This window comes from Ooceraea biroi, chromosome 2 (assembly GCF_003672135.1).
Source record: "Ooceraea biroi isolate clonal line C1 chromosome 2, Obir_v5.4, whole genome shotgun sequence".
Taxonomy (NCBI): Eukaryota; Metazoa; Arthropoda; class Insecta; order Hymenoptera; family Formicidae; genus Ooceraea; species Ooceraea biroi.
Window position 1 is genome coordinate 5,634,604 of NC_039507.1, and position 22,120 is coordinate 5,656,723.

Here is a 22,120-nt window from a genome sequence, read left to right on the forward strand (position 1 = left end):
ACGTAGCATCCTCGTATCATCGGATTCATACGTAACGAATAAATGGAAGTAACAAAAATGAGACGTAGAACTGACGCAGACAAGCCGGGGATTACGTTAATCCGGATTATTGCTTAAACAGTTACCCTCGTATCCGTTTAATTTACCGAGATGCAATTATAATGCTGCTGGGTTTCTCGCCCGCAAAATCGCTCTTAGACCACCACTGTTCGGCGTACTGGCAAGCGGAGGAAAGTCGGGATGTGAGGTCGCGCGGCGGATCCGATCGAGCTTCTTTCCACTCACCGGCAGCGGGGTGATTCTCGCGGGATGCGCGGGGATCGGTGTGGAGAGATGGCCGCGACACGGCGTCGACGAGGGGCGCGGGGATCTGAAGAAGGGTAAACGGAGCGCCCCTTCGCGCCGGCCTGACGAGGGAAAGGGAGGACACAAGAGGGATGAAGGGTAGAACGAGGAGGTCGGAGTGGCGGCCGCGGGACGGCTGGAGGGTTGGAAGGATAGTCGCGGCCGGAGGATAGTGGGGTAGGCGAGAAGAGGGTTGGCAGCGCGGTCGAGAGGGGGTTATCGCGAGTTCGGTGAGCCCACGGCACTCAGGGTGGCTCGTCAGTTCAGCGGACAACCGTGCGAGAGCGCCGTCGTGGTCGACGTGATCGATCCCTATCGTTCTTTCCACGACGGCGGCGGCGGCAGCGGCAGCGGCAGCGGCGACGGCGACGGCGGCGGCATTCGCGCGCTCGCACACCCGATGGGGCGGAATGTGCCGTGGCGGTCCGCGCGAAGGCTCCTCGAGTACCCCGTGGTGGTGGTGCGCGCATAGGGCGTCACAGATCGCTGTCGTCGTGGCGGTGACGTCGTGCCGCCAACCGGTGGCCGCTGCGACGTCGCCGACCGCCGAGTAGTAAGGCCGCACGCTAGACGCGACGACGCCAGCGGCAGCAACAGCAGCAACAACAGCAACAGCAGCAACATCAACAACAGCAACGGCAGCGGCGGTAGCGGCCTGATCGGCCAGCCTTCCGACGGCGCAGCGGCGACGACGACGGCGGGGAAATCCCCTATCGACCCTATCCGCGACGATGGCCGGCTAACCTTGCGACCCGTCTCTAGACGTGCCCACCTAATGCGTCTACACGGTGCGTCCCGCTCGCTCGATTCGCTTCGTTCCGCTCTGCGAAATTTCCACGCAATTCGGCGCACAAATCACCCCACTGGTCCCAATCACCCCGCCCACGGACCTTGATCCACGTTGATGCGTGTCAACCCGGTCAATCACCTGCTTTGGCACGCGCGATCCGCACGAGCTTGTCGTCGTCGAGCCAGCTAGCTAGCGGTCGTCATAGCTCACACGCTTCGAGTACCGGTCGTGCCTTGGTCGCGCGGCCTCAGCTGCGTGCGTTCGCTGGGAAAGAGTGAAACGGAGTGTCGAAGCTGCGGCGTGCTCATTTTTTCGCTCGCGGTTTGCGAGTATCTCAAGTATATAGCATTCGTACGTACAGGTGAACGCGGTACACCCGTGTATCTCGCGGGAGCACGCGGCTAAATCAATTTTGCCGACGAGCGGAAAGGACTTCCGCAAGGGACCTCCCGCCCCCTCGTCGCAGCGCGGAACGTGCGTTCGCACGCAACGCATGACCGGGGAATCGGGCGAAGAGGTCACGGTGGATCGCATCCCGCACGAGTCCCACGAGGATTCTGCGGAGACGCGCGTGACCGGTGCGGGCGGTAATTAATCTCCCGGTTGCTCCAGCAATCGAACCGGTTACCGATATTGGATGGCCGCGCTTCGGCGAGCCGAAGGTCATCACGGGAGATTGGGCATCCCCCGGGGGTGAGATTGCGCGGCGGAAGGGTAGCGGCGGCAGCCGGCGTATGCGATGGACGATCTTTCTTCGTTCGTGTGCACGCGCGAGCGACACGGGGGATACGCGGTCTCCCCCTCCGCGTTCGGGACACTATCGTAATCAGTTAATATCCGGACGTTAAGCGGTTTTGTCGATCGGCGAACTGGCGATATTCGGGACGGCATGTCATCGCCAGGCACACGGTGTACGACAATTCGGTGGCGGCAGGTGCGCGGGATAATTTGCCGGTGGTGCTGTCGCGATCAATTCCTTTCCCGGGGAGGACCGTGAGACCTGTTCGCTCTTCCTCGTCGCTTAGGGGGAGCGATTACGAGGTTGGCACGCGAGAGCGCAGAACGCAAGAAGAGAAATCAGAAGCGATTGCGGATCGATAGGTATGTCTCTTGGTTTGCGGTGTAGCTTTGGGATTCTGTTACTGCCGTTACTGCGCTGGACGGGATTGGAATTTCTGATGAAGCTTCGGTGAGATTAGAAAGATTCGAAACTGAAATTCAATTCTCTCGATACAACCATTATCATGCTCGAACAATTTTACGGCCGAACTTGATGGACTCGAGCGAGGGAGTTAAAGTTGAAATTAATTAATTTTCAGGAGTGCATTGTACGTAAATAACGACAATTAATTGGCCGCTATGTAGAATCAATTAATTTAGTTTACTGTAACGTTAAAGCAAGTCATATTAAAATATCGACATTTCAGAATGTAGTACGTGTAAAGCGTAAAGGAACGGGAGCCATAATCAGTTTTGTGGTCGTTGACATTCACGTGCGTACACGCGTAAAGCCTCGATATTTGCGTTAATTGTATTAAAATTGATCAAATGTTGGATTATTGCGCTGCTACACCGTGCGCCGACACCCCACATTACACGATAGCAGCACGTTAATATGATATTCGATTCATCATTATTGCAATTAATGGAAATAATGGAAATAATGGAACTTACACATTTGCACAAGCAAAAGCGCGGATGTGTCTTTTGCTTCCGTTTCGCGGATGCTTCATGAAATTTTACACAGTACGTCACGCTGTGGCAGACTTCACCGAAGGGTGATCGACAGATAACGGTGTGCTCTCTACCGAGAATGAAAAATAAATGTCGTACTTTAGGCGGACACCCTCGCGATCAAAGGCGACAAACGCGCGACGTGCAACTAAGCCTACTTTTCGCCGGAGTTAATTAGTCGTAGCAATAAAAAAGTATCACGCTCTCTCTCTCTCAATTTTATCTATTTAATCTATCTAATTACTCCATGACGAAACGTAATGAAATTATGAATGGATTAAGTAGCGGTGCAACGTAGCTCTCCATGCCGCTTTAATTAAGTCGCGTGACGCGATTGCAACGAGTTAAGCTACCCCCCTCGGCTAAGGAAAAATAAACCTCCGATCATCTGCGGGACGCAATTGCCGTGAACCCAGGATAAAATTCGCGACGCACAGAATCATACTTGTTCCTTCTTAATGGCAGCATTATTTTTATACCGCTGGCTTTAGACTCACTCCCGCCTGGTATTTAAATTCAATATCATGCTAATGACTTCAATATTTAGATTGCTTTAATCGTTATTCCCAATGCTGAATTTATCCGATGCGATTAAGAGCGTCAATAAAAATTTTACGCTTACACAATTTCTCGTTTGTGACCGCGGAACACACACACACCAACACATATAGATACACATATTACATTTACGCGCGACACATTAAGAAATCGGAGAATAATTGCGGTTTGGATGCAATCTACGGATATGAACTTATCGTTCGATATAACAAGTATATTACTGTTCGCGATAAGTCGCGGGAATAGAGAGTGTCCCGGGTTGCTCGTTCACGACAGGGAGGGAGGGAGAAAGAGAGAGGGACAGAGGAAGAGATGCAGAGGGTGAGGAAGAGAGAGAAAGTGAGGGGCGGAAAAGGGATACCTGAGCGCCCATTATCGGCGAAATCCATCTTACAAACGATCACATCAACGAGAATCATTCAACGGTCTGCCTGATTCTTAAACCGTACTCCATTACACGAATGTACTTCTCTTCCATTTATAATGGACAGATATAAAGCTTTAAAGTTGATATTGATACTCTTTCTGTAATTGCCATACACGCGTGCACACACGCACATATATTATACACAAGATGATATATTATATTTTCAATAAATTCGACATGTTTGATCACGATTTAGAGAAGCTTTGGATAATGTCGAGTTATTAATTTAACGAGTAGATTTTACACACGAAATGGTCCGTATAATGTAACAGGTACAAGGGCGTGCAAGGATAAAAATCGTTTTGTTCACAGCTCTCAAGCATTGCCCACTGAACATTCACTTCGATGAGCGTTCTTTAGATATATATCTTCAACACCACGGTTCAGCACCACGGTTGCTTTCTTTCTCTTTCTCTCTCTCTCGTCTTGCGAAAGATAAAAATTTTTCTCTCGACAAACAAGGCTTCGCGAAACGTCCAAAGGACTAAAGTGAGCGACGCTAAGCTAAACAGCGATGCGCATGACCGACCAATTCCGGCAAGAATAGACCATCACCGCGCACACTTGGTCAATTTTTTACTGCTCCCGACTGCTCCCAAATTTGTTTTTGGGATCGATAAGAGGAAGCATATATCGGGTTTGTTCCATAGATTCCTCCGAACCTGCTTCCGGGAGAGGAGAGTGAGAGAAATAGAGAGAAAGAGAAAAACAGAGAGGGAGAGAGAGAGAGAGAGTGAGCATTCGATGACGAAAGCCTCGGTAGCTCTCGGGAAAACAAATTCGCAGGCGATGCCGGAGCAATCGCGTGAAAAATTGACAAACTACGCGCGATTCTGTCTGCCCTGCTCCCCATTTTTAGATCTCGAACTGAACAACTAGCGTTTTATTTTTGACAGTTTCGTTATTCGATATTGATCGAGCGTTGCGGAATGTGATAGTGCGGTCGCGGGTGGCGGCTGGTTCGGCGAGATTAATTATTTAGAGACAATCGGTTCGACGGCGATTTATATTTCCCATGGGCCAAAGGGTGTTGCAATATGCATGCATCCGCATGTATAAGTGTAGCATAACAAAATCGACGGCGACGGTAATATTTTCCTATGTACCCAGTAACTGTGAATTTCGAAAAAATTTATAAATTTTGCGCGGCGCGGCTTGGATTCGTAGGCTTGATAAATTATCTTTGCAAACGCATCCTCTTATTCGCCAACACGTGAGTCATCTTCACCGTTGTGTTTTCTTTTAATCTGGAACGTGATTAAAAGTTGCGCATTCTGCAGAGTTGAATTTCACGTACAAAAATCTCACCTTTTTCGCAAGAGCGAAAATGCGATTAATCGAAACGCGCTACCATGCACGAAATTTTTGTTGAATATTACACGCACGCGAAAGGTGCATTTAACGGGCGATGGCGGCGCACGGGTCCCGAGTAAATGCTCGCGCGTTCGATATCTCGGCAACGTAATAAACACAGCCGAGCTAAATTGAGAAAATTATATTCCTCTTCTCCCGTCGGCGAGTGCTTTTACATTATCGAAGCTGAAAAGGCGGCTAAGTGTTTGTGTACCCTGAAGATCCCGGGAGCAGTAACGGTGCTGACAGTGGCACACGGCACCACCGCCGGGGGTATTCGGTTAAAGTGGCTATGCGCATGCCGAAGTACTGGAGATAGAGGGTTGAACTAACAACCGTTCCTCCCTCCCTCCATCCTCGGCAAAAACTTTGAATACTATGAGACACCCCGTACCGGAAGGGAGAAGAATTACTCGGACGGAACAAGGAGTAATCGTCGTCGACGTCGCCGCTGTGCGGCGCGAATTAAAAATAGACACTGGCACTCTTAGGAGTGCCTCTGGAGAACAATCATACCCCTTTGAAGGTCTTTGAAATTGTGATGGCTCAGGGCACAATGGGGTGTAACCAACGCGGGGCGAAATCTCAAGGAGACATGGAAAAAAAGTTGGGAAAAACTCGGTGAATTGTTCGACCGTTCTCGCGAGGCAGCACGTTCACGGCGTGTGCCGCGGTTTCCAAATACGGCACGTCGTTTACCACCGGACGTACCCGGAGCTCTTTGGGGGAGTCTCTTGAAACCGGAAATTGAATACGACCGTTTACTGTGCAATAACGCGCTTCATACGAGACCACTTAAACAGCAATTGTAGGTTATCTTATCGAAGCCCTTGGCACATTAGAGAATGCCCTTTTCCCTTCCCCCTGCCACCCTCACACAGACGCACACACGCACGCATGCACGCATGCACACGCACACGCACGCATTCTCCCCCTCTTTTTCTTTCTCCCCCTTCCTCTTTTCCTTTTTATTTCTCTTCCACTCACAGCCCTTCATTTTCCCCCCTCCATCACCCTTTCTCCTTTCCTCTCTCTCAATTTCTCCTCTTCCTCTCCTCAATCTCTTCTTTTCTCTCCCTTCCTCCCCCTCTCTCACTCTCCCCCTCTCCATCTTTCTTCCTCCCCTCATTCATATTATCATTTTTTCTCTCTCTTTCTCCCTTCCTTCGCCTTTTTATTTCCCCTCCCTATTTTTCCTTCCTCTCCGCTTTCTCTCATTGTCTCCTTTTTCTTTTCTTTCCCTCCTCTCCTTAACTTTCTTTCTCTCTCTTTCTCTCTCTCTCTCTCTCTTCGTGGTCCTCTATTTATTCTCATGTAAAACCGAGGCTATCAGTCGAACTTGTTGACAATGAGACTGAGAAATGTCTCTCGAACAATTCCATCAAGCGCTATATGCCGTGAAATAACGATTTGCCCGTGAAACGGAATTGCACGATGACTAGAACGAACGTGATTAAAAATGTATCGACGTTACATTTAACCTTTAAAGACTTGGTAGACGTTGTAATATCCCTCTCTCACGCCACCGTTTCTATTTTCTCATTCGGAATTTTTGATCGATTTTTTATCCGAACGGATTTAGCTTGATATCAACGATATTAAATGATGTAATTGCTTTCTGTAAAAATGTGTTCCCGTGCATACAGCTACATGATTCGTGTAACGGCATAATCGTTCTGATGAGTTTCTTGTGAAGAGAGGCAAAGAGGTGAATGGGTTGCCGAGTTATTTCAAAGCCACTTCGGTCTCGTTAATATTACCAAGTCGGCATTTGAATGGTCGAAAGCAGTAACTTGCTTCTCCAGTTTTGTATTAATATCGCACTTTCTCTCGGTGTGGGATCTTTCCGGAATCCTAATTAGATCTCTCTACTCACCTCTCAAAGTTTAAATTTCATTGCGCATCATTAAAGAAACTTTAACGACGATGAATGCCTTAAGCAGCTTCAATAACATCGCGTTGTACGTCGGGTGAGAACATCGATGTATGATTCCAAGGGATAGCGAGTCAACGGAAATGCATCGATCGTTATTTCAAGTACTACACGAGGTCGTTCTACAAGCTGTTCTTGACGCATGGGCCAATCGCGATAACGATCGAAGCGCATTCAAAATTTTATAACTCTACTTCATGGAGACTCTGTTTAACTCAAAATGTTTTTCATTTTATCATAGAACCGTTCTTAATCTCGACAAGTACCAATTTATTATTAAATAAATACAAGAAATAATACGTTTACCAAGAAATTACCAGTAAGAGTTAAAAATCAGTCATTGGAAGATGTGAATAATTAGACATTTTTGTAGATTTCCTTTGAGTCAGTTGTTTTACGCGTAATTTCGAAGTTGCATTAAACAATACGAACAATACCGTTAATGTCGTCATGCAGCTCACTTTCTCAGAATTAACATAGTTTCGAGGAAAGTTCGCATACATTTTTGCAGAAGTTTTCTTTAAATGTAAGGTACGCGCGACGCGCGCAGTCTTGCAAATGTTTATCTGTTACTTCATCCGGATAGTAGAAGTTAACGACTCAAAAAGGCTAAAAAATTAGCTCAAGAGAAACTTAAACGTATCTTCTTGCTTTAAAATTAGATGGGCATATTAAAATACACAAGTGTCCCGTATAAATTCAGCGACGGATTTAGTTGCAATGCATTCGCAGATGTCGACGTTGTTTTTGTCCTCCACTTTCATTCCATCTTTTCAATTTTTCATCGTCATGCTGTCGCATTGATGTTTATAAAACAGTTTTTGACGTGATTATTCCTCTCTTTCTATTTCTCATTCCCTATTTCTCTTCTCTCTTCCCTCTACCCATCCGTTTTCACCATACCTCTCTGTTTTCATCCCCACTTTTTCCATTTTTTCCCTTCCTCCTTCCTATCCCTCATTTTCCCTTACCCTTATGGCCTCTCATCTCTCTCTCTCTCTCTCTCTCTCTTTCCCTCCCTCTCTCCCTCTCCCCCTCTCGCTCTCTAATCTCCCTACCCCTCGTTCTCTCCATCTTACATCCTCCTCTTCCTCTAATTTTGATTTTTCCACTGCCATTTTCCACATATGATTCTCTCCCCATCATCTCTTTGCCTGCACACTGATTTTTTTCTTCTTCCTTCATCTCTTTTTCTCTCTTTTCATCCTTTTTTCCTTCATTCTCCATATTCTCCCTCCCGTCTTCCAAGAGGAAGACCTCACCATCTTCTTCTTTTTCTCTCTTTCCATCTATTTTTCCTCTATTCATAACCTCTCTTTCACTCTATTCTACTTCCCTTTTCCCCTCTGCGCCCTTCCCTTCATACGTAGCATCCCTTTCATACTACCCTCTTTCTCCTCGTCTCTCTTTTTCATCCTTTTTACTCTACTTTCTCGTCACTTTCCCCCGTTCACTTTTCCTCCCACTGTCGTCTCCCTGCAGCTCTTTCACCCTTTGCTCACTCTCTCTCGCTCTTTTATTTTTCTCTCTAGTCTTCCCTCCTCGTTATCTCATTCTCTCTCGCAAACTCAAACCATTCTTCTTTTTTCTTGCTACGCCTACCCAATCTCCCTTTTTACATTTTCTCTCCCTTTTTCTATATCCAGATCTTCCCCCTCATAATCTGATTTCTATTCTTTTCTCCTTTTTTTTATTCTTCTTTTTTCCAGACTAATCACCGTCCATTCTTTGCTCTCTCTTCATCCCCTATTCTTACATTATTTCTCCTTCTCTCCTTCCCTTTTTCTCATCACTTTGTATTTTGTCCTTCTTCTTTCTTTCCTTTTTCGTCTCAACTACTCTCGTCCACATACATATATATTCAGCTTTCCTTCCTAATTGTGTCAATCTCGCATCCGTGTTTATTCTGAACAAATTGTTAAGTTATTAACGTTCCTATAATCTTGTTTATTTCGAATAATGACATTTATGCTCTATGTCATAATTTGTCCATTTCAATCTCAATTTTCTCAATCATTTATCATTGTTTAGTAATCTCAAGGGATAATGGAGCGTAAAATCTCGGTGAAATAATGACGCGTAACCTTATTAATTAGTTTATGAGCGGTTGGAAAGTTTTGCCCTCAGTGGCTGTTACTGAAAGATATATTTCGTTTGCCCGCACACGATGTCTTCCCCCGAGCGACGATGATTTTTTTATAGCAAAACCAAAGAAGAGAGGTGGCTTTTGCCTCTTGCGCCAGCGTTCTGGCACGAACGTAAATGAATTTATTTGATTCCGTCTGCGACCGGGAATGTTTTCTCTGTGCGTTTCCAGAGTAAGATTGGGGCCGTTCCCCCGGGGGAGAAAAAATGAAAGAGTTTGTGTGGCACGCCATTGGCAAACGTGCAGGACAAAACGTCGAAGGAGCGCGATGCCGACGTGACTCGCAACTGCTAAATTCGCACTCGCCCCGAGGATACGTTATTTCTGCGGGATCAGGTTCGCATCGCGCGGATCAGGCACGTCCGCAACGCCGATGGAAAGTGGGCCAGGTCGGCTGTCGGAGAGAGTAAGTTAACGGCGACAATGTAAAGCGGTTTGAACCCTTTGCCACGGCTCGATAGCGTCTCGCGGCTGTGGGATTAAACTTTAGATAGAATCTCGAACTTTATTTATCTACTTTGATAGTGCGCGAGGGACACCGCGAATCGTCCTTAAATTTAGCCCACCCTTCTACTCCCAAGCGATGCTTGATATATACGGGAATGACGCCAAGAGCGCGGTAAAGCTCTAATTTCGGTTATGACGTACGGTGTGAAGCAAGCGGTAAAACGCAATAAACACTCCACGCGGTGACAAATAGACTTGGATTCGTATCACTCGTTCTGGAAGATCTTTACTTTTGTCCATAAGTGATTTCCGGAGAGTGCTGAAAGCATCGCGTGTGCTTCTCTCGAGCAAATCGTCAACAAAGTAAATACGTCGATAAAAGTAAGGTCAGTGATTCTAGGACACGTCTTGCGTACTCGGGCGGAAGACGTTCAGCGTCCTAATTCTTCATTAATCTCCATTATTCTTCATTAATCTCGTTCATGTTTTTCATTAATCTTCATTAATCCCTCACACAATTATCGTCGGCTCCAACTTGGCTGCAGGCGAGGCAATAAAGCCGATATTATCCTTGACTTACGTTTTACCTCCCTTCGCGAAACTCGAAACCCTAATCTGGCAGAGCGAATAATTTGCTTATTCGGCTTTGCTTGCAGATACACAACCGGGAGACGTCAGTTGTGACGGCAATGAAACACAGTCGACGTTAAGGTGCTATCGTCTGGAATGAAACATTGAGATAAAGGCCTGCGCGCACATTACCGGAGTGCAACATTTACGACGACGAAGTCTCTACGGCATTCCTCGAACTCGAACTCGCAATAAAGAAGCGATACACACACGCTCGACGTGTCCCTATACGAAATATCGGCAGTTACCGAGTTTGCTGTCGTCCTCCTGTCGAATGTCGAACGCACGAAGCTCCGTTTGAGTTTCTGCAGGGACGAAAGCCGATCTATTCACTTAACAGGTTTAAATTCGTAAAGAGCGTCGATCAGCTCAGTTCTGATTGCGCAAGAAGCAGATGTGCATCACTGAAGCAGAATCACTGGAGATCAGTACTGAACACTCATCTCGCTCATTACGTTTAAGATGATTCCTCATGGATTCTCACGAGCTCGATACTAGCAAGATTATTACCGATCGTTCTCGTGAGTGGTCATGTTTCGCACCGGTGTTCATCGGTTCGACGTCTTTCTGAAAGTTCGCGCAAAGACGATCGCGATCGCGTAAAGGTGTCCCGATCGAGATGCGACACGCGACACTTCGTTCTTGAACGCGCAGGCGATCATCGACAAATCGATTGCGCCGGTCTGTGCCGAGTGTCTGCTTCCGGTGCCGTTTCTTGTCTCGTGATGCGAGCGGAAGTCAGGAAACGAACGGCGACGAGCGTCGCGTCCGGTTTATCGTCGGGGCTGCATCCGGCGACCCGGAAGGGCACGAGATGAAAGCACGCGCGTCCGCATCGCGAGATGCCGTTGGCACTGGCTGGATGAGGAAGCGAGGACGGAGCGGGATGAGGACCACCGAAGGTGAGACGTCCGGCGGCGGCCGAGGTCGTCCGTTGACGATGTTGCTGGCCACGATCACGTGTTGCTGCTGGTTGTTGCTGATCGGCGAGTGCACCGGCCAGAAACCGATCAACCTCGGCGGCAGCAAGAAGCGCGACGTGTACATCGCCGGCTTCTTCCCGTACGGCAATCATGTGCCGGAAGGCCACATAGGCCGCGGCGTCATGCCCGCGGTGAAGCTCGCGGTGGAGCACATCAACGAGCACCCCACGATACTCAGGGACTACCGACTGCACATGTGGTGGAACGACACAGAGGTGAGTGCCGAAGGAAGACGCACCGTTCGTGCGAATCGGCTGACAATTTAACTTGATTTAAGTTAAACTTTTAACTTCAGTTTAATTCCAGTTAAGCACCTTAATTTCGTTACTGGCTTTCGCGTAGTGTATATATCACAGCCTTGTTGCAAAAGGGCGCCGTTTTGCGAAAGCATTGATCGTTTCTCAATTAGACTGACGCACTTTAGCCTTTTGGCCGAAAGGACGACTAGGCTAGACTAGATTAGTCTAATTGAGAAACGATCAATGCTTTCGCAAAAGGGCGCCGTTTTGCGAAAGCATAGCTCTCAATAGCCTTCAATTTCTCAATAGCCTTTGGCCTTATTGCAAAATGGCTGATTTTGCAATAAGGCTACGACATATACAGTAACTCCGAACTAAAGTAAATCTGCGACCTGACGAGAATTCTCATGTCATGATCTTCTTATTATTATTATTTTACAAATGGATCGACAAATATTATTGTATGTGTTACTTGAAAAATACATCAAGATTGGTGCTTGTGAGTAAATAAAACATATTTTTTTGGATCTGCATATATTTGTTTATTCGGTTGGAAACAATACTAAAATTGAAAACAGCCGAACAAAAGCTTTGCGCAGGAAATGCAATATGCAATTTGAACAGCAAATGCAATGTATCATTTTATACATTCTGCATCATTAATAATATTTTTAGTTTCTTGTGATTATAAATTTTCTATTTTCATTTGAAATGACCTCAATGAGAAACATTATATAACGAGGTACGAGTAACTAAACTAGTTACTGATAAAACTTTTAATATTTCCTACATTGCTCGGTTATACAATACGTAATATTTAAATATTACTTATTTATTTTGTATGTGTATATTTAATCTCGTGCGTGCACAATAATAAAAATAAAAGCGGTGAGATATGATTTAGGTAATCAATACGCATTCGACACTCTCCCCTATATCATCCCCTTATGCAAGGTGCCTCAAAACCGTCAGTAATAATTTTAAAGGAAAATTCTATAGAACATTCCAAGATTTTAACGAAAATATCGCACGTGCGAGGCTATAATACTTTTCAAATGGGAAGAGCTTAAAGTCATTACATCTTGTCTTACAATAATGAGTGACATTCGCGCTTTAGATTACAAGCCAACTTGGAAAACACGAAATACACGAATGTGACTCGTGGTTGCTATGGATATTTTTATTTATTTTCTTTAAATTTTATTTATGTAAACTTGATACAGAATACAACTACTCTGAAAGTTTTTCTTTTTTTGTACAAATAAACGTTGCATTTGATGATTGAATTAAACTGAATCTGAATCTATTGACATAGGTAAACACACAAAATGGCAAACGCTTATCCAACGGGCGCTTATCCAAATATACAAATTAAATAGACAACTTTGACTCACGCGCAGTGATGGGAAAAGCAATCGTAAGGCAAGGGACAGAGCTTAATGACAGAGTTGAAATTTCGCTTCGCAGTATTTTGAATAGAAATTATTTCCATACGGTTACAATTCGATGAAAATAAGAACGCCTGTAATTGCAATGTGATGTTTCTTTAAAAAGAGAATACACGCGTGCAATAAATACGCATACATGCACACGCACACATCTACGCAGATGAACAGAAATGAAATAAATACGAGACACGAACACGTTTTTCCCTGTCTGTACAACGAATCGCAAATTAGACTCACCGAAATCATCGAGCATCGAATAAAATTCACTGCACAAATTGCGGCACATTTGGATCTGTCGAATATTTGATGGGCGAACGCATTGTCTCTAGAGAGCAACGAGAGAGAGAAAGAGATAGAGCGACGGGGAGAGAGAGAGAGAGAGGGAGAGGGAGAGGGAGAGGGAGAGAGAAGACTAGAGCTTTGCATTTGCCAGCCATCGCCGATGTTGTGCATCGGTCGATACATCCAGCAGCAACCACCGCTTGTATCTCAATTTCCGCTGAATTAGGACTTATTGACGCAGAACGATTTATCGCGTTGTTTACCGGCGCGATGGGATCGCCACAACTGCTGCGGAATCCTTCCGCTTGATCCACGACTTGATCCTGCTGGAAGTGGTAGGTCGGATAAGAATAAGAATCGCAGACAATTATCCGCGCGTCCACTGTCATCCAAGTCGGACCGGTTGCACCGGTCGGTCTTCAAACTTGAAATGTCGAGCGAATTTTCGGTCCGCCTGTCTGCCTGCGTGCGGCATAACGTCGTGCATACGACGCCGACACGCCGACGTAGACATAAGGGAAATTGCAGAGAAAACTTGGAGAAGTAGGGGATGCACGCCAGCAAGAGTCAAGGATACTCAACCGCGGCTGCAACTTCGTGGCGGAACTTTACATTTACCTTTATAGTAGTGCCGTCTGCAACTATACGACACCCATGCGAACTCGCGGCGCGGCAAGCCCCGGCGGAATTAGGTCCCTCAGGCCTCGACGTCTACATTCGAGGATGGTGCCGCAGATTCGCGCGCGCTTTAAATTATGAATGAAAATTTATGCGAGCGCGCTATAGGTCGCACCCCGCGGCCCGCACCCCGCCGAAGAAAAACAATGAACGCGCCAGTCGTTGGGCCGAATTGCGGTGTAAATCACACTTTTCTCATTTCGAGAGACGAAGGGATTCCGTACGGGTACTCGGCGTAAAATATTCAGTGTGGCAATTTCCCCTATTCAATTGAGAGGGAGAAATGTAGAATTTCATTTCATGTCAGATTAATTATGCATATTATAACTCTAAGATACCGTGAGTTATTGCTGTCAACTTGACTCTCTACTGTTTTATTCATATTCGCTCCTCCTCCCCCTCCCCTCTCTCTCTTTCTCTATTTTTCTATCTTTTTTTCCCTCGTTTAATGATCAGCATGGGCGGATACAAAAACTATTCTGCCGGAAGTTTTCTATACACGCTTTGCACCTCGAAGCGTTCGCTGACCGGAACGGAAGAATGCAACAAGATTATCTTGTTAAATATAATCGACGTTCTTTCGATAAAGCTGGACGAACAGAGCGGTGTGCAGTGTATGTACACGTATTTAGTCTCTTGATTCCTTGCGCAGTTGCAGTAGTATTCGTCTCTCTTTTTATTGCAATCAAAAGCAAACAGCCGTGAAATAGTAATTTTTTTTAATATATGCATATAATTTCCTTTTTTTTAAATATATATGCATATAAAATATATTCATCGAACCTCAGAGCTGGAAGATCACAATTTGTAACATGATACGCTTGGGCGCTCGGAAAATCACTGAAACTCGAGACATATCGAATTATGAAAGTCAGCTTGGAGGAGGGTGACGACAAAAAGTCGAGCAGACGGGAAAGATTAATCGCTTCCGATTACTTGTCGAAAGGATATTGTGAAAAGTTGTATACGGCTAGTGGAGCAGACACGCCAGTACATATGTCTCGAAATATGCTGCCAGTTATAGTCACCGGAAATATGTGTGCAGACGCGTCCGACCACTTCCGTATACCTTTCGCTGTCATCTTCCATCTGGTAGATGTACGCCTCGCGCTTGATTCAGTCGACCAGGCGATCAGGCGCTGTAATTTGGAATTAATTTTTCTCGTCTCTTCCAAGAAAATATCTTTCGGGCAACCAATCTTTCAGAAGCGGTCGGATGGCATCGCACGCAATCGCGTAATTAAGGACCGCCTTGGTGCAGTCAATAGCGCTTCCGTGATTTAACCCGAGACATCGAAACACAAAGAGATGCTCCTTTTCCTCGTTATGACAGATCACCCTTTACTATCTGCTGCAGCAATGCGGCAATCCCGACAATGCCCATTGTTCAAAGTCGATAAAACGGTGCTTCTCCACGTTTTCATAGCGCTTTGTTTGGTACGAGGGATCTGGTTTATTCTTCTTATCGGATTTGATATGATGAGCGTCAAGTGATGACTAATGAGTTTAAGGATTCTCCTTAATGTTACGTGATTTACTCCTTTAACGTAATTTCCAAGGTCGGATTTTTATCTCTGCCGTGATAACCAGTGCATTGGAAATCGATGTAAAATATAGAACGACGGACGTGCAATAAACGTGATACAGAACCCCTATAATAGATAGCGGTAAATGCGGACATACATAATTCTAAAAAAATTTTAAAGGTCGGTCGCTCTCTTTGGCGGACGTTTTTAAATGAAAAATTAATGAGAGGTAATAATTAGTACGCTACGTTATTAATTGCACGATCACAAATGCACGTGGAAAAGATAATCGCAGAACGCATTACGAATAAATTCGCGAACAAATCTAGAGAATGTTTGTTTGAATTGCGCAGTATCTGAAAAATAATCTGGACTGGATGCAGAAATGTCAAGTCGCTCATAATAAATTTAGTGCTTCGCACTCTTAAAGGGGGATTAATATCGTTTCTGCCCAACTGGAACTCCTATTTCCGTCTATACAATTATATCTTTCTACATCTTGTCGTCGAAACGAGGTCATATGCTTATCCGCGGTGAACTTAAAAAGAAACTTGCAGTACGTTGGAATCAATTCCCGCATGAAAACGAGCACTCGAAACGGAGTTGATATCAAAAGAGTACGTAGACACCGAAACTCAAACGGAATACGCGATATCATTTCGAATGATCGCTCGCCGGAGAAATAATTTATCTAGCTCGACCATCAATTTTTTTCTGTTTCTATCATGGTAATTATCATTTCCGTTACAACGCGCAAACACACTTATATTTATCCGTATGAAACATTTATTTCTACAAAATTACAACTTTCGAGAGTAAAGTTATACCTTAAACGAGAATGTTTAAAATACTTTCTCTATTTTTATTATGAAAGACCGCACGATATAAATAGTTGGAGTTCCCTATGCTTCCTCCTCGAGGTAAATAGAATCAAGGGGCGTTTATTAGCATTACAATGTCTTCTGTACAAGAATTTCCGGGTTATCTCTCGATAATTATGAGGTGTCTCGGCGTCTCGACGATCCCATTCCGTAGCCGATTTGGCATAGCTCTATTCTACTTTGCTTTTCTCTATTCTCTGGCTTTATCCCAACAAACACTTGTTGATTCTGCAAATATCAAAGAGGGTTTTCGCTGTAAGAATTACTTTCCATCTTCATGCAAACATACCGTGAAAACGTGGGTGGGAAGATACATACTTTTCATACAGTTCATAATATCGCACGCTATGAGCATGCCACGGTATTTAAAAAACGGTTACATTCCTTCGATTATCGCGTTGCAGTGTAGCGCCGCTGTGGGGATGAAGGCATTCTTCGACATGATGCACAACGGGCCGCACAAGGTAATACTCTTCGGTGGTGCTTGCACGCAGGTCACGGACCCGATAGCGAAAGCCTCGAAACACTGGCGCCTGACGCAGGTAATGCAACGGTAAAACGTCACCATAAATATTCACGACGTACTAGAAACAGTCTTCCTTTTATCATTGCATATTTGCACAGAGAACGCGTGCAGAGAGAAAAATACATGACGCGAAATGCGTTCGTACTAGAGACAATCCTTTATCAATATTCCATTCTTATTGTTGCAATTTTCCATTCTCATTGTTGCAGCTCAGCTACGCGGACACCCATCCTATGTTTACAACCAACAGCTTCCCTAATTTCTTCAGGGTCGTGCCATCCGAGAACGCCCTGAATGCGCCTCGAGTAGCACTGCTGTTACATTTCAACTGGACCCGAGTCGGCACGATTTATCAAAACGAGCCTAGATACTCACTGGTATAATTAATCCCACCATACCTCTCGTGATGTAACAAAGGAGCATTTGTTCAAAAGTAAAACCGTGCAAAAGCAAATTGAGATTTCATGTTTAACTTCTGACGCGTTAATGTCTCCGTCGGTGCCTTCAAGATACTTGTGACGTGAACGTAATCAAAATTGCTAACTCTCGCGACCAGTACATGCCTCATCTCGCGCTGTGGATGAAACCGGTTGCAAGAGTTGCAAGAGACAACAGAGTTTAGAATATGTTTAGAAGATGTCAAAACTTTCCTAGATTCTGCTATACGCGCGAAATGCTGAATAGAATTAAGAAAGTAATATAAACAGCGATTCTTAACGGCTGAAAGCAATTCGGGGCAATGAAAGAGTTAATTAATCCCACCGTACTTCTCTATGCGCTCGCGCTCGCGGCCGGGTGATGTATATTCAGTAACTTGCTGCATTTACATTATAAATGGAGATTCGCCGCCGTCGCTATCAGCGCGCTGTCTGAACAAGCTAAACGCGCGAATACGTTCACGTTACGGCGCGCATAATAAACGCTTCATATCCGGAAACCGTAGCAGCAGAGTCTCAACACACATGTTCCCACGCGCGTTTCCAGGTGCACAATCGGTTGGTCGCCGACCTGGACGAGAGCAAAATGGAACTCGTGGAGACGCTAAGTTTCGCCACGGAAGTGACGACCGCCCTGGCGAAGCTGAAGGAGAGGGACGTGAGGATTCTCCTGGGTAACTTCAACGAGGTCTGGGCTAGGCGGATATTTTGCGAGGCCTACAAGTTCGGTCTGTACGGCAGGAAGTACCAGTGGGTCATAATCGGGACTTACACGAGAGAATGGTGGTTGCGCCCTGATGGCGGATGCGCCCCTTCCGAGTTAGCCAAGGCCCTGCACGGTGTCATCTTGACGGATCTGCTGCCGCTGACGACCGAAGAACAGCACACCACCTCCGGAATCGTAAGTGAAAGGGGAGCTACGACGTTGTTGGTTTTCGATTAAAGCCACATGGGTCGTTCCGGGCGATGGGCGGGTGGAGTCCACCCGATTCAACTCGGGAGAATCAACCGAACTCCAAATTGGAATCTAAAAGTTAGATCACGGCGGAACTTGTGACGCTGAGCGGTCGTTTTCTTAGGTGTGCAATTCACCCGATCACGGGTTCCTTTCGCGCGGCGGAAACGCGATGGAATGTTATTTCTTCCGCTATATGTAACTAGCTGAATACGATCCCAAAAGGATTACCGAGAAATCGATGGCAGATTGGCTGAAGAACCCGCCGATGAAGCGGAACGTACGTAGTGTGTGCGCTCCGCTTTGCGCGGTACCTACTGCCTACATATCGGGAGCGTTTCCGATCAAATACGAACTCCCGAAAATTGCGTTTAATCGCGCCCGGAGCGATCGAGAGCGGCTCAATCGGAAACGCTATATAACGACAGGGCGCCTCTTTGAGATTCGTCATACGCGAGCACGCCTGTTGCATCCCAGTGCATTGGTTCGTTTGCATCTCTCCCCGCAGACTCCGGACCAATATCAGATCGAATACGACTCGAGGCGAGGGTCTGAATACTCCAGGTTCCACGGATACACGTACGATGGTATCTGGACGGTCGCGCTGGCTGTAAAACAAGTCGCGCGCAGGATACGACACTTCCACCGTAACCAGACTATATCCGACTTTCGGTACAGAGACGTATTATGGGAGAAGCTCTTCCTTGACGCCCTAAGGAATACAAGCTTCGACGGTGTCACGGTAAGCTGAGCCTCCGCTATGTAATTTCGCGCCACGACGGCGTCCGTTCTCCTTCGTGTACCCGAATATAGGCCGGGCATTGACGTATTCGGTTGTAATGTATATTCGTCCCGTTTTTTAGTATTTTTAATAATACGGCTTGCAACATATATTCGTTATTAAAAGCACTAAAAATGGGACAAACACATGTCACAATCCAGTATATATAACAGTATCACTAAAACCGAACGTTATAATACAACGTAGTATAGTTCTTCAAATAACTTTGAGAAGATTATTTTGATTATGTAAATGATGCGATGTGATTGTAAGCAACATCTTGATCATCTTTTATCTTTATCTTTTCAACACTACTTCTTGAAAGAGTAATCTCAAGTTTAATTCAGCGTAATTTTCGATTTATCTAATATTTTATTTCTATCTTATCTGATATAGAAAAAAATTTTTGGAAAGAAGACTACTGTGTGTAGAAATAATTTTTATAATGAATTATACTTTTATTTGTGTATAATATCAACATTTATCTACGCTAACGTTACGATAAATTCATAGATCTATTTAATAATGTATCTGAAAGCAACATATATCTTCTCCGTAATTGATTCATGTCACGTCAGTTAAACAGTTGCAGTGCTATTCGTGTCGAGCGTTAGAGAAATGCACTGTTTCCGCAAAACTGCCCCCGGAAGTTACACGACGATAGCGAACTCATTTAAGAAGAGAGGGAGAGAGAGGGAGAGGAAAAGAAATAGAAACAAAGAGAGATAGAAGGAAGTAGACATTTGTAAAGAAGCCGAAGATTGGAGAGCGGGTCTTTATCTCTAACGGCTCTCTCATTAGACGCGTGCGACAACCCTTGTCTTCGATCGTCGCGCGACAGTTCCTGGCACTTTGTGTCAACCGTGGACAGGCAGACGCGAAAGAAAAGAAATGTCTGTTTTTTCTCTTCAATAATCAACACCGTGACACTCGTACTGAGCGCGCGCGTTGCACTTGACCGTCTTTTCGCCGAGCCCGAGTGTCTGAAATGCATGCATCATTTTTTTTTACAGACCCGCGAGTATAACCGCGCAACCACCCTGCTGCATTTAATGAGTTCCTTTTTTTCTCTTTTATTCGTATGTATACGCCGCGACTCAGGGTATTTTGCAACGCTATATTTTAACAATTTCTCGTATAACGTTATACAGCAGCGAAACGGGATACGTATACGTATGTATAGCAGTAATAACTGAGCGGTAGAAACGTGGGACCGATCGGCGGTGAACCGAATTGAAATTAAAACGGAATCAAAAACACGACAAACCGAAGTGGGCAAGTTAGCGAAGCAAATTGGCGTGAGTTCATAGCGGAATCGGTGAGCTTTTATTTTAAAATCCGATTCACCCGCTATCCCGATTTCACCTGTATGTTTTGTCTAATAATAGCGAAAGAATGTGAAAAATGTAACGTTTCCAGGGACCGGTCCGCTTTTACGATAACGAGAGGAAAGCGTACATACTTCTAAAACAATTCCAAGGTAAAGTTTACGCAGATAAAGTACAAGCCAGATATGAACGCGGAAACTTTTCAATTAAGAAGCTTGGGATGAGGTACCTGTTTCGCGCGAAATTTTGTAACACCGACTGAGCAATTAACACACAGGGATTCAAAATGAGAAACACGTCAGGCGGAAAGTGCATCGTCTCAGAACTTTAATTGGACAAAGGAATTTTCGAAACTGCTATTTTATACTTGGCCGCGTAACTCTTGACTCTTGGCGCGAAACACTACACTCGCGGAAGTATATCGTGTTTCAATCAGGCGTTACGTTTCTGTGTCCGAAATTCATCGGCCACTTGACAATTCGTCGCTACGAGATCGGTACTTGATCCCAACGTGGCAGCATCCCGCTCTCGAGCCTCAGTTGAACGAAAATTCACCCTTTTAGAGGATAAGGAGGTAAACGTGGGCGAGTACGATAGCATTACCGGCGTTCTGGATCTGACCAGAGGGGAGGCACTGCTATGGAATGGTAGATCGCCACCGAAGGACAGAACCGTGCGCATCATCGAGCATTCCACCGTGGACATCACGTTGTATGCGGTGCTAGCCTCGGCCGCTAGTGTCGGTATCGTCTTGGCATCCATATTTCTCGCCATCAATATCAGATACAGAAATCAAAGGTGACGGCTCCGCCGTAATACGTAACAATTACACGATACGTAACGCGTAACACGGAACCTCCATTTCCCACTCGCGGATTACTTTTCTCACCCCTCCTCGTCTCCTTTCCACCCCCTCGCATTGAGGCGAGCGGCACGGCTCACCCATACACGTGAAACTCCATAAATATTGCAGATACATCAAAATGTCATCGCCGCACCTGAACAACCTCATCATCATCGGTTGCATTCTGACCTACAGCAGCGTCATTGTCCTCGGACTGGACTCACAGTTGTCCAGCGTAACGGCGTTCCCGTACATCTGCGCTGCTCGTGCGTGGCTGCTGATGGCCGGTTTTTCGTTGGCCTTCGGCTCCATGTTCTCGAAAACATGGCGCGTACACTCCATATTCACGGATGTTAAGCTCAACAAGAAGGTAGCCTACCTCTAATGCCGGCAAAAACCAGCACTTTTACATTGAACGGATTTTTAACGAGCTCACGCTGTGATTCAAGGTGATAAAAGATTATCAATTGTTCATGGTGGTCTTCATATTGTTGATCGTCGATTTTACAATAATGATCACGTGGCAAGTGGCCGATCCGTTCTACCGGGCGATCAAGCAAATGGAGCCCTATGTGAGTAGAACACAAATAAAGTGCACGCATCTGCAAAAAATTATATTATATTTATAGTATAGCCAAAAAATATATGTCTGCAAATTTCGATGTTCTCGTTCAGCTATGCCACAGTTATAATACCGCGCGAGAAACTCTTGAACGTTACCTTTCGATTGCAGCATCACCCTTCCAGCGAGGACATAATAATCATCCCGGAAAACGAGTATTGTCAGAGCAATAAAATGAATATTTATCTGCTTTGCATATATACATATAAAGGCCTTTTAATGGTAAG

The 22,120-nt window shown here is 45.5% G+C and overlaps 1 protein-coding gene across 5 annotated transcripts in view; it reads left to right on the plus strand.

Moving 5' to 3' along the window:
• The first annotated feature begins 785 nt into the window (after window positions 1-785).
• The window catches only part of LOC105281629 (gamma-aminobutyric acid type B receptor subunit 2), a 30,859-nt gene continuing 9,524 nt past the window's right edge, over window positions 786-22,120 (plus strand). The window contains exons 1-11 of one of the 5 annotated variants that reach the window (XM_011342972.3): window positions 786-1,133; window positions 10,390-11,561; window positions 16,805-16,942; window positions 17,136-17,303; window positions 17,911-18,264; window positions 18,827-19,060; window positions 20,519-20,579; window positions 20,991-21,225; window positions 21,401-21,641; window positions 21,721-21,843; window positions 22,005-22,115. In XM_011342972.3, the coding sequence (XP_011341274.1) occupies window positions 11,178-11,561; window positions 16,805-16,942; window positions 17,136-17,303; window positions 17,911-18,264; window positions 18,827-19,060; window positions 20,519-20,579; window positions 20,991-21,225; window positions 21,401-21,641; window positions 21,721-21,843; window positions 22,005-22,115 (2,049 nt within the window). In that variant the 5' untranslated portion in view covers window positions 786-1,133; window positions 10,390-11,177. Of the gene's footprint in view, window positions 1,134-1,162; window positions 6,016-6,443; window positions 9,693-10,389; window positions 11,562-16,804; window positions 16,943-17,135; window positions 17,304-17,910; window positions 18,265-18,826; window positions 19,061-20,518; window positions 20,580-20,990; window positions 21,226-21,400; window positions 21,642-21,720; window positions 21,844-22,004; window positions 22,116-22,120 lie in introns of those variants that run through there. The other 4 variants (XM_011342974.3, XM_011342973.3, XM_026975575.1 and 1 more) reach the window with 4 other exon arrangements.